General features: G+C 37.1%; 2 protein-coding genes across 3 annotated transcripts; both read right to left on the reverse strand.

Moving 5' to 3' along the window:
• Positions 1-474: 474 nt before the first annotated feature.
• LOC121973430 (cyclin-A1-1-like) lies at positions 475-4,413 on the reverse strand. 2 transcript variants are annotated; one of them, XR_006109608.1, is made up of 11 exons: positions 4,108-4,413; positions 3,659-4,022; positions 3,345-3,472; positions 2,029-2,121; positions 1,809-1,880; positions 1,658-1,733; positions 1,505-1,581; positions 1,388-1,421; positions 1,162-1,311; positions 938-1,072; positions 475-863 (listed from the first exon to the last, which is right to left on the reverse strand). XR_006109608.1 is itself a non-coding variant. In XM_042524868.1 (11 exons), exons 1-11 carry the CDS (start codon positions 4,237-4,239, stop codon positions 783-785), a joined length of 1,404 nt encoding a protein of 467 aa, XP_042380802.1. In that variant the 5' UTR covers positions 4,240-4,413; the 3' UTR covers positions 475-782. The 2 variants fall into 2 exon arrangements, 1 of the variants encoding a protein (XP_042380802.1); XM_042524868.1 differs by having other exon boundaries at positions 1,809-1,942.
• A 261-nt stretch (positions 4,414-4,674) lies between these two features.
• Positions 4,675-7,664, reverse strand: LOC121988630 (rho guanine nucleotide exchange factor 8-like). The gene is made up of 7 exons (XM_042542199.1): positions 6,957-7,664; positions 6,679-6,795; positions 6,262-6,416; positions 6,098-6,172; positions 5,755-6,027; positions 5,316-5,639; positions 4,675-5,237 (listed from the first exon to the last, which is right to left on the reverse strand). Exons 1-7 carry the CDS (start codon positions 7,240-7,242, stop codon positions 4,884-4,886), a joined length of 1,584 nt encoding a protein of 527 aa, XP_042398133.1. The 5' UTR covers positions 7,243-7,664; the 3' UTR covers positions 4,675-4,883.
• Positions 7,665-12,811: the final 5,147 nt, after the last annotated feature.

The following is a 12,811-nucleotide window of genomic DNA, read 5'->3' on the forward strand; positions in this document are numbered from 1 at the left end:
CGCGACCGCCTGAAATTTTCATTTCCGTTCCACCAAATAAAATTTTAACAAAATAGGGGTGTTTTGCTTTGAATTCTTAAAATTTTGAGAGCTAATTGACATTTTTTACAATTAAATTAAAAGTGGACTTTGGGGAGAAGCCAAGTTCTTGCAACTTGTGCATGTTTTAAATATTGTCACAAGTTGAAACTTGAACGAAAAATATATTTTCTATTTGAGAGGAAGAGTAAAATGGTTAAACTTTATAATTTATCATCAAATCAAATAACTATTGGTAAAAAAATATATTAAATTAAATAGCTACTGACTACATGCATTAAATTAATTTTATTTTATATTATATGTTATTGAATGCACTGTTCTTGATGTTCATTCAAGTAGTCTGAAGATAGAAAAATAACAATTCTAAATTATGGTGGGTATTTTGATGATTTCGAAAATTTAAAGAACATTTAAGAAAAACAACATAAACCATACAAAAGAAGCATTAAGGTTGAATGGAATTCGAAACAAACTTGAGAGTATGGAATGGAAATCTTCCATTTGAGCACAAAGTATTTATTTCTGTACAAGAAATGATTAAATTTTGTTCAAAACTCAATAGATTCTCTTCCTTGTCCACTCTCACAAGCATTTGAAGAACAATTTCTCTTTTCTTTTCTAGGATATCAAACAGTGGATCAAAGAGGGAGTTCAGCATTCCTCACCTTCGATTTGCCATGCATGCTATCGACAGTTAAAAAGAAACTTTGACGTCTTCTGTATCGGCCACGAGAGTAAACTCACTTCCAAACTTTGGTGTTATCTTGGAAGAACTCTGAGGGGATGGATGCAGGGCAGTATTTCTTGGCAACAAACTTGTACTGGAAGAACAACAAATCAAGACTACATGAGACAGAGCTATAGAATTCAAATGAGTTTCGAACAAGATATTTACCTTGTGCTGACTGTATTTTTCTCGAATAGCAGGCAGGCCGTTGCCCGCACTGGTGCATAGTAGTCCATGTAATGCCTTGATGCAGTCTGAGAGTTCAGAAGGTTTATATAGTGTGTAATGGCTCAGTGTGGCGTTCTGCATCATTAGCCACAGCAAAACATAATTAATCTTGGTTGGAAAAATAAAATGATAATGTATGAATTGGAATGCATTGTGAACAGTACCCAAGGTGTTTTTGTTGGTTGCAATATGAACCTTGCCAAAAAGACAGCAGAGGCTGCCACTAGTGATGGAGCATAGCGAAGCATACTGTACTCGAGTAGCGAGAGCTCTGCAACATAACTGGCAAGAAACTCGAGTTGCAATGTAGGAAGCTGGAAAAAAGAATGTGATAATAAATTCTTTGTTTCAATGTAGAAACTGCAAAGGAAACACAAGTGATGGGGTTACTTCATCGGATCCTTGAGCAGCACGAACAAATCTCCTATTAATTTCCACATCAGATATGATAATAAGCAACATAGTCATGGATAACGCAAAGCTAATCTATATTGTTAAAAGTATTACCTCAAGAAACATTTGGCAGTCGGGACTGTCATTTCAAATTTCAAGTAAGTCAGCACTTTGAATTCCATTTGCAAAAGCTGTGCACCTTAGTTATGAATGGACAGCCCAAACATGCATCACAGAATTGTAAACTGGAGTTACAGAGATATCTACCTCATCAATCGAGTAAGTATTGTCGGTCATATAGCACAAATCTTCCCCTTCCGGGGCACATGCCTCCTCATATTTTCTGCAATAACAACAAATTAAGTTATTATGAACATAAAAGCTCTAAAAGTACCAAACACCATCAGACAATCCTTACGCAGCAATTAGCATACAAGCAGCACCAAGAAGTTGCAACTCTTGACGATTGATTTCATTTCCAGAAAGATATCTGTCGATGTAATTAACAGTGAGATATAGTGTATCAGGAACCATACGATACTCTTCTGCAATCTGTAGTCAAATAGGACTAAATTACTCCACCTAAGTTGGAAAACAAAAATCAAATTAACAAAATCTGTCAATCAGCGTGGATATACCTCTACAAGCCATTCTATTAGAATGGAGCGCATATTTGCATTTATATCCTTCTGAATTGTTTCCATGAAATCTATTGAAGGTCTTTTCTTAGTCTGTAAAAACAAATGTAGCTGTATTATCCAATAGAAAGAAAAATACTGTTCATCAAAACTACATGTTTTTTGTGCTAACATGTCTAGGCGCAGGAATGTAGTGCTAACTTAAAAGGTTTTCAGGAGTATAAAGAAATCAAAGCAAACATAAACTAGCTTTTGGCCACATCATAACTAGAAAGCAGCAATAATTTGTAAGAGAAGTGTAGCAGGTAAACAATTTCCATGAGAACAATAGCATGAAATAAGTAGTTTGCTATATATATATAAATGGAAGCACATGAGAATTACTTGTTTGTAATATTTCTTCCAATTAGTGTTCAGTCATACAAGTTGAAATTATAAACAAAAGCATAACTGGCATTAGTCATGGTATGTAACAATTAAACTGTATAATAGAATCTTAAATAACTTAAAATGAATAATCACAAAACAATTTACCAAGTTCATGGGCCTTCAACCTAACTTAAGGCATTTAATGATTAATCTAATTTATAGACAACACAAATGCTAAGGCAAAGCTGTTGCCAAATATGAACTGAAGATATAACTCACTTTTATTGTTTAGGACAAAGGACTAAAGAAACTAGTGAGAAGAAATTAGAACGATTTGTATTTGTAGTTGGAAACCAATTTGCAATCGCAGATTAAATGTAAAGTGTCTACTGATAATTATCATAATAATGCAAATCCAAATTCAATATGACATCAAGATAGTCAATAAAATTCTCAAAGCACCCTGGCAAGGTTTGAAACAGTGTAAACAAGGGTTATGCAATCGACCAGCATTATCAATGATCACAATGTGAGTAGTTAATTTACATATCCATCATAATTTCAAGACCAAAAGAAAAAAGCTTGGTATGTTAATAACTTTACTATATATAATATATATATATATATATATAATAATCCAATGATCAAACAAACTTGGAGCTAGAAAATTAAAAACCTTAAAAATTATAATATTAGAGCTGATCATACTTATTAACAAAGAATTAGCAAGGAAAGTCATTATAATAAATCTGCAGGGTGCATATCATAACCATGATCAGCATTGGAGGTTTAAAATACTAAAACAATATTTAATACTGAATAAGGAACAATTGTGTTCAGAATATATGTGTATATCATAAATTATCAGAAAATATCAGAAAACATCAAAGAGAAGTTGGATAAAAACCATCAGAAGAAGAAAAATATACAAAAAGGCAAATTCTCACCTCAGCATTCCGTAAATTTTGATAGATATCGCAAGCAAGTGCACTACAAAATTGAGGATCATTGTTTGTATCAACATCCACAATATCTGCTCCCATCAGCATAGAACCATTACTCTTTAATTTTGATTCTGATAAATATTGTGAACACTATCAGTGGACAAATTAAATAAAACTTTAAATTTTAAATGTTGATTTTTGACCTACTTTCGATCTAAAACTCTCAAAAATTATAGCTTTGCTAAAAAATAAATGAGAAACATGTGATTCAAACAGCAACAAAACATAATTAGAGAATGTAACTAATCAAAAAGCACCTTCTATAGCTACATTCTCAGAGATGCTTCGATTCTCATTTTCTCGGCTTTCCAAAGTCATAGCCAGAGAATCTCTGTTATCTATATACTCAAACTCAGGGCTTCGAATCGAGTTGCATGTGGACATTGATGAAACAGAATCCACAGAAAAATTAGGTGACTTGAGCGTAGTGCAGGGTGCAAGGCAGGCAACAAATGCAGGTTTAGGCACACTGTTCTGTGGCAGGGAACTTGCATCGCTAGATACAATCACACTTGGTTTGATAGTAGCTGAAATAAACGAAGAGTTTCGACTCGATCCAGAATCACAATGACTAACGGAAACCCCCTTCTTTAACCTCGCAATCGATCTTGTGGCATTAGCCTGCTTATGAGTGGCCAAAATAAAACTGATTAGCTATTTACTAAGAAACGTGCGGACAAAGGCAAAAATGAGAAAAGATACTGACATTCTCCCCTTTAGCACCCACTAGCCTTGGAGTATCGCGCAACACATTGCTCTCTTTACTAATGTCCCGAAGAGCAACCCTCTTCTCTCCCTTCTCCGCCCTGGCATCCTGCAGCTTGGCGGCACCCTCCATCCCCGGTAAATCCCCGTAAGAACTCTATCCTTACAAGAAGCAGCCAATATCAAGCGAGAAGAAGGAGGAGCGCGACGACGAATAGATCGCCAGATTATTCGAAAACCTAATCTTGCTGGTTAGGGTTGGGGGGAGGGAATCGGGGAACGTACGCCACGCCACGCCACGCCACGCCACGCGAAGGACGACGAAAGCGGTGAGGTATTATTATTACGCTATTTTCTAAATTAATTATAAAATAATAATAATAATAATAATAATAATATTATTATTATTATTATTATTATTTTGGAGGGAAAAAAGTTAGTTTAAACAAAGAGCCATCTGAACTCAAATTAAAACCTCCATAACATCCAGTTCAAACTAAAATTCAAGCTTAAAAAAAAAGAGAAAGAAACAAAATCAAGCTTGAAACTTGATTCAACTTATCTCAATTACAACCCTACTTACTCGTGAAGACCCTCTTCATTAGTTTTGTTCAATATTGTAAACTAGAATCAGAAATCAAATGATGCATCGCGATATAGTAGTACCTCTTCTCAGCCAACAAGTTTAAAAGAGCAAATAAGACTGTAAGATCTACAATGGCTCTTGTGCCTATAAACTATCTACGCTCGAACACAATTGGGAGGCGGTTGTGCCTATCAATGACGAGCCGCAGGACTTTTCGTGCCTCCTACGTGCTCCACCAAGTAACAAAACTTCTTGTCGTCCTTCACTTCGGTAGGCCTCTTCACCATCCCCCCTCCGGCATTCCTCATCTCAATGCCATGTCCGGTCTCACGATCCCAGCTCATGAAATCCGATAGACTCATCAATGAGGCTGACTTTGTTTCTTCTCTAGTATCGTGCATCGGTTGCCTCCCCTCTGGACACTTGGTGGTTGAACCTTTCGCGAGAGAATCCGCATATAGGACATCGTCAATTCGCGAAATCAACACGAAGGCTAAGCTTTCTAGGATCCTCGAGTAGCTCTCTAGGATTGCTAGTCCTACATCCTGTGGAGATTTCGAATAAATGCTATCGACATGTTTGAAGACAATGAGAGAAATATAGATAGTTCGGTTTCGAATTACTTTGTTGTACTGGATCTTGCTGATATCCAGAGCTGATTGAGAGATGGCAGGAAACCTTTGCTTGATGAGGATTAAGATGATCTCAGCTCTCTCTTCGAACAGCTCCCTCTTCCCCAAACTGACCGCCGAACTCCAGGAATGATGCTTGCCTTCCTTGTCTAGCACTTTCCTCTTCCAGATCACAACCGAAGCCTCGATTCGGTTTTTCAAATCAAGAATCTTGTGCTCGGTTGACAAATCCACCATTCTGAGGAATTCTTCGGGGTCGAAGACATCATCTGTGATGCATTTGTAGATAGCATCTCCTAGGCTTGACCGTCCATTCTACGACCAAATCATGTAAAACCAAATCAATCAAACAGAAACTTTAACTTTAGTTCAGAGTCATTTTTGTTCAGTTCGATTCGAAGGCAATTAAATTCTTCTAGTTTAGTCTTACCTTGGGAAGAGATTCGACATAGGCTTCAGGGACTTCCATTCCCATGAGAACTTGAGCATTGATCGCCATGGCTGCCTTGTGTACCTGTGAAGCTGAATCTTTCTGGAACTGAATCCATCTAGTGGACTCCTCAGGGAGTCCATTAGGGGGGACTCTCACTGTAGGAAGCCACCATTTGTCGTCCTTCCTCCGCGCTCTTCCCTTTTCTGATTCATCGGCATCTCTTGAATCATACCAAAACATGTTCTGGTCCATGAAGTCGTCAAGGGAACCCTGAACAATCAAGGACAAGGATGGAGAGATAAGAATTTCACTAATAGTGTATCACAATGAATCTTCTTACTATGAGCATTGCATCTAGCTTGCGAAGCGCGGGGATGTTCATTTGAAGATCTCTGCGTTGTTGCGTCGTCATTATCTGCAGGAGGCATGCAATAACAACCACAATTAGGATGCAAAAGCAAAGATCTGATCTTGAAGAGGTAAAACAAAGAAAACTCCTTCGACCTCTATGGTAACCCCTTCCTTTGATGTCTGTCTAGAAGGAACAAACTCAACAATGTGATCGGTCACAGATAAAAGCCAGTCGATTTCCCTCCTCCACCTCTCTTTTCTTTCAGCAGGCATCGGTTCTAAGCGTGATTGTTCGCTAAATACAGATGCTGATTGATTCAGAAGCATAAAACAAAAATGTTACTTCTTCTATCAGTTTGAGACGATCAAACAAACCTACTACAGATACACAAAGCAGCTGTTCGCATCAAAGAACAAAGCAAACAAATCTTAGCATCAAATCTGTGTGCTAGAGAACATAAAACAATTTAGTCAGTTCCATGGATTGTCTCTGCTGAAATATCACACAACAGTACCAAAAAATCCTAATGGTTTTTCGAATAAATGAAGATCAAGGGAAGTGAAGAGTACCAGCAAGGTTGGTGAAGGCATTGGACAAAGCAAGAGCAGATGAAACTCCTCTGCCACCACCTGACATATCCTCTCCAAGAAGCAGCTTTGCATATCTATCTTTCATCAACCCCATCTCTGGAGAAAAAGATTATCATCATCATCATCATCAAATCGAACTGTGTTTGTTGTAACTATTTTTGATCAGCTACATTGAGATTTGTTCATCTTCATCTTAAAGTGGTGTCGAGGCACAACATAGTTGGTGATTCAGTTTGATAAGGTGGTGCGATGGTTACCAGAAGGGGTTGCTTCTCTGGCGCCTCCATCTTTGCTCAGCCGCGGCCTCGAGCCGATGCAGGACGAGCGGTCAATCTGCAGCGCCCTGCGAGGGCGGTCGGCGCCGGCCTCCCCCTGCCAGTGGAAGAGCACACCGTAGTTGTCATCATCGTACGCTGGACTATTCCGCCCCACACCCTCCAGTATCTGACTCTGCACCTGGCGCACAGCGGCGTCAGCCTCCTCGTCGCCCTCCTCATCGTAGGGTTTCTCGAGGCCGTGCCCTCGCTTGAGGAGCCGCACCATCAGCAGGCTCAAAGTTCGGACCCTAGTCCATATGCTCCGAGGGTGCGCCAACTCATCTCCGCTGCTCTCGGAGGTGAGAGGCTGGAAGAGGGGGGAGCTCGCCGATCGCCTCCGGAGCGGAATTTTGACGGATTGCTTAAAACCCTCAAAATGAAGACCGATAACGTTCGATCGAAGCTAAATACAACAATTTGGCGGCTCGATCATCTGCAAAGACTGAATCTTTGCCGGCTCAAATGATCGATCCACCTCCGTAATCGATCAGAATAAAAAAGGTAGGATCTTTGACGAAGGAAATCTGTTCGGAAGAATGCGGAAACGGGTTAAGAAGGTGGTTTTAGCTTCCAAATGAGGGAAGAGTGAGGATTTGAAGTGCGGAGGATTTCCAGGAAGAGAGATCGTAACATGAGGCGCTGGTTGAAGCGAAGGCGGGATGGAGAGGCGGGCAACGACGCGCTAAAAATAGTTAAAAGAAACGAACACGAGATTGCTAATATGGGCAACATGGTTGATAGTTTTAAAAAAAAAATAAAACAAAAAGTTAAAAGGCACCCAAAATTATTATTTTAAAACATTTTTTTAAACAATAAAATTAATAGAGCACCCTATTAAATATTTTATCTTTATTATAATTCAATTGTAGAAGAAGAGAAAATTGAAGGGAGAATTATCTTATATTTTATTTCTATCCAACACTTTTATATTTCATTAATCAACAATCAAATTAATCCTCTATTATAGCACTCCCCTTAGATGATTTATGAAGAATTCAACGTAATCTTATTAAAACTTTACCTGTAAAATCCAACGGGAAAAATATGAATGAAGAAAAAAGAGAACAACAATATATACTCTCCTTGATTTCAATCATTGAACATCTTTTAATTAATATATCCATATATTGTGCATCAATTTCTTGAATGTTGATATCGGTAATACTTTTGTGAATAAATTAGTTACATTATCGCTAGAACGTATTTGTTGCACATCAATGTCACCTTTCTTCTTAAGTTTATGTGTGTAGAAGAATTTTGGTGAAATATACTATATTATATCCCCTTTAATATAATCTCCCTTTAATTGTGTAATGAAAGCACCGTTATCTTCAAATATAGTTGTCGGATTTTTTTTTTGTTGTTTTTAGTCCGCATGATTTTTAAATATGTAACGTCATGGATCTCAACCATATACATTTTTGACTTGCTTCATGCATTGTAATAATTTCAGAATGATTTGATGATGTCACTATTAAAATTTATTTTGTTGACTTTCATGATATAATAGTCTCTCTTCATGTAAACACAACCTGTTTGGAATCTACCTTTATATGGATCTAAAAGATAACCTACATCTACATATCCTACTAAAGATGAATTTATTCTTATCGAATAAATAACTCCATGTCTGTTGTACCACGAAAGTAACGTAATATGTGATTTATACCATTCCAATATCTTTGAGTTGGAGAAGAGCTATATTTTACTAGAAAGTTAACAAAAAAATGTAATATTTGGGCGAGTGCAATTGACAAGGTATGATAATGCACCAATTTCACTAAGATATGGTACTTTTGGACTATGGATGTTTTCTCCATCTTCGAGTGGATGAAAAGGATCTTTTTTAGTATCAAGTGATCGAACAACCATTAATGAAGGCAATGGATGTGTTTTATCTATATATAAGCATTTTAGTAACCTTTTGTGTATGAAGACCGATAAACAAATATTCCTTCTGGTAAATGTTTAAATTGCAATCAAAGATAAAAATTTTGTCTTTCCTAAGTCTTTCATCTTAAATTCACTTTTTAAATAATTGACAATCTTGTTGAGCTCTTCGGAAATCACTATAAGATTTAGATCATCGACATATACTGTCATAATTGCAAAACATTCTTCCTTCTTTTTTACAAACAAATAGCATTATTTGTATAACCTTCTTGTAATAAGTATTCACTTAGACGATTGTACCATATGCTCCCTGATTGCTTTAATCCATATAACAATTTTTGCAACTTTATTAAGAACATGGTCTTAGGGGTTACATTATTTGCTTTCGGTGGTAAACCTTCAGGAATTTTCATATCTATATCGAGTGAACCATATAGATATGCATTGATCACATCCATAAGTCACATGTTTAGTTTTTCTGATGCATCCAAACTAATAAAAAATCATAAAGTAGTGACACCCATTACATGTGAATATGTTTTCTCATAATCGATTCCAGGTCTCTATGAAAAACCTTAAGTTACAAGCCTGACTTTGTATTTCATAATTTCACCATTTTTTTCATTCTTTTTTTTTATACAAACACTCATTTAGGTTATATCTTGAAGTGTTCAAACTAAAAACTTTACGTTTCTCTAGAAATTCTAATTCAATCTGTATAGTTGCTTTCCATTTTGGCCAATCATTCTTTCTTTATAATCTTTGATAGATTATGGTTCGGGATCTTTATCATCTTGCACAATGTCAAGGATCACATTGAGAGTGAAAATATCATCACTGGTTGTGTTTCTTCGATTCCATATTTTACAAGACATCAAATAATTTATTAAATCTTATTTTTTTCATATAACTGTGATGCTTTTAGGAACAACATTATCCACATTTAGTACAATGATTTCTCTTACTGTATCATCTGGAATTGTTTCTTCTGAAGTTTTTCATGCTTCCTTTTCTTGTACTTTTCATTTTCGAGGTACAATGTCTTTTAATAAAATTGGTCGACCACGTTCTAACTTATTCTAGATACATTTGCAAGTAAAGTAATTGATAGTCCTACATATTCATCTCATGCGGCCAACAAGAAAGGGGAGGTGAATTGCCTGAAATTACAAATGTACCATTCTCAAAGCTTTTGACTTAAGTTATACAAACACTTGTTAGGAAAATAGAAATAACTTGCATAAAATGAAATGAGACTACTGGATTTACTTAGTTTGCAATCGAGGATGTTGCTAAACTAAGACAAATGAAGTGCAAACTCTCGGAGGCGGAGAAGCCTCGTACAATGATTTACTGCTAAGAACAATGAAAATAGAACGAAATGATTTGAATATAAGTGTTGTATTAAATATCAAGCACCATGGCTCTTTTTATAAACTCAATGGTCGAAGTGACTGTTTGATGACATGGCACAATCCGAGCTCCTGGACCCGGTCCGGGCGTCCCTAGCTAGTCATCTCAATCTGTTTCGCAATGGTAAAGGGATAAGTATTTATCCACTTCTGGGTACTTGGACCGCTGCTGATGTCACGTCCCCAAAGGAGCCCCTACTAAAAAATTTCGATAGCATCTCCCCTGTACCAGTGACAATCTAAGGTATACATACATACAAAATACATCAGCCACATACGGCTGGAATATACACACAACCACGCAGTTAATAATGCAACCCACACGACTGAAACATAGCTTAATCACGCAGTTAATAATGCAACCCACACGACTGAAACATAGCACAACGGAAATCATAAAATAACGAACATGAAATGAACAAAACAACTGACTGCGAGCTGGCTCGACTTGACACAACATTACCAAACCTATACAATATACCACAAGGCAAAAATCCAAGTCGACATCGAATTATTATAATACCAAGATCACAAAATCAAAACACAAATAGCAAAGGAAACCAAAACCAGAAAATCATCCTTTGATATGACGTGGGACTGGCGAATAGAACCTCCAAGTGACTCCATAAATCCTTTACCTACTACTTGGCGAAATAAATTAGTTTATGGGGTGGTGAGTACTAAGACTCAGTGGGTAATAGACAGATAGTGCATGAACATAATAAAAAACTAGAGATATAAATGTATACAGTCTCGGAGAGATAAATAGCAGATACTACAGTGGAATCATAGTACATGATCATACCTGATACCATATCCTAAGCTAGTGGTATAAGGTCAGAGGTAACACTAATCTGCTACAGTGCTGCTCATAACTACCAGGATCACATGTACGGTATACTATCAAAGAAACTAGTGTCCAATCATATATATAACAGGTATATAACAAGAGAAACAACATAAATAAACAAGCAGCAGCATGAGTATGCAACAACCGTATAAGTAAGCAACAACAGCATAAGTAAGCAACAACAACATAAGCAACAACAGCATAAGTATAATAACAACAGCGTATGTACGGATGGTCACCCCATCCACCTCTCTGCACCACGACACCTGTATGGTCGAGAGGCCGGATCGATGACAACTATACCACTCAAAGGCCACAACTACTCTCGAGTGACCGAGTGGACATGTTCTGAGTAACTATCTAGCTACAAAGTGAAAGGGGTCCCTGCTGCTCGCAACTCCAGCTACCACTACCCATGAGTAGTCGAGTGCGGTACAACAGGACAAGCGACATCTCCTCCAGTTACCACTACCCATGAGTGGCCGAGTGTGCGGTGCGACCCGACGACTCACTCCCCCACAAGGAAGACGTGGTTGCCTGCATGCATGCAATGACATGATGCGTAAAATGCAACAGTTATCATATATATATAAACAGAAAACAGGTATGTTACATGAAGCCAACATGCTCAGTAAGGTATGTAAATAACAACATTCAAGTAAGTAAGCATGATATCTAGTATTCATATATCCAATATCTAATATCTAGTATCTGGTATATGGTATATGCTAAATATCATAGATAGCAACGAGAGACTGTATAGATATAGAAACGAGTTTCTCAAAGATTGAGTGGATAAGTATCAAGCACAAGAAAAATACGAGTGGAGTCGAGATAAATACAGGAACTATTCGAAAATATAGCTCATGTACTAAGATCAATGTACTAAAAAGATAAAGCAAGAAGTACCCACCTTTATCTGCCGATCGTGCTAAACCCATCCCACGTCGAAATGCCCATCTCAAAATTAGAGTCCTGCATCAATGTATTTTACTTAGCTAAATCCATATGAATAAGATAGCTAAATAAAGTCCTCAAACCTAATTAGGGAAAACTCCAATCACCGATCATTAATTAATTCTAATTAATGATTAGCTCCAATTAATTTCCCTTTTCCTTCACATAATAACATTAACCATCTTAATCACATCTGACAATCCAACCTAAGATAACTAATTACTCATTAATCATGTTCTCACATATTAACATCTCAAATAGAATCCAATACCAATCTATATTAACCTAACACCATAATCAAATAACAATCATTTAATCCATGAAGACAAACAACTACCTAATCAATTAACCCCTAACCATATCATAATCAATTCGATTAAGGCTATACATAATTCAATTCTAATTAGCACATTGCTCTTATTACCTCTTCGTCTTCAATAGCCCGAGGTGACAATGGATCCGTTGAAGATGGCTACAAGCGATCGAAAATGTGGAGGCCGAAGCCAAGCGAAACCACTGCCTACCAAATAATAATCCCAAATCAACACTACATCAAGATCAAATGCCCAAATCAAATTAAATGCTAAGTTTAATCACTAACCTCCAAGATCACTGCTAGGGCACAGTGCCACGAAAGGGAGAGGGAGGGGATTGGGATGAGTACCGCTGTTAGGGTTGCATCG

The sequence above is a fragment of the Zingiber officinale genome, chromosome 1B (genome assembly GCF_018446385.1).
Source record: "Zingiber officinale cultivar Zhangliang chromosome 1B, Zo_v1.1, whole genome shotgun sequence".
In the NCBI taxonomy this organism is placed as follows: domain Eukaryota; kingdom Viridiplantae; phylum Streptophyta; class Magnoliopsida; order Zingiberales; family Zingiberaceae; genus Zingiber; species Zingiber officinale.

Excerpts from the sequence above, each read along its gene's own strand:
- LOC121973430 (XM_042524868.1), bottom strand. The coding sequence starts at position 4,239 with ATGGAGGGTGCCGCCAAGCTGCAGGATGCCAGGGCGGAGAAGGGAGAG. Across the intron at positions 2,122-3,344 it reads AAAATTTACGGAATGCTGAG|ACTAAGAAAAGACCTTCAAT; the intron begins GTGAGAATTTGC and ends TTGTTTTTACAG. Across the intron at positions 1,582-1,657 it reads ATACTTACTCGATTGATGAG|CTTTTGCAAATGGAATTCAA; the intron begins GTAGATATCTCT and ends TAAGGTGCACAG.
- LOC121988630 (XM_042542199.1), bottom strand. The coding sequence starts at position 7,242 with ATGGTGCGGCTCCTCAAGCGAGGGCACGGCCTCGAGAAACCCTACGAT. Across the intron at positions 6,796-6,956 it reads CAGAGAAGCAACCCCTTCTG|AGATGGGGTTGATGAAAGAT; the intron begins GTAACCATCGCA and ends CTTTTTCTCCAG. Across the intron at positions 5,640-5,754 it reads ATGTCGAATCTCTTCCCAAG|AATGGACGGTCAAGCCTAGG; the intron begins GTAAGACTAAAC and ends ATTTGGTCGTAG.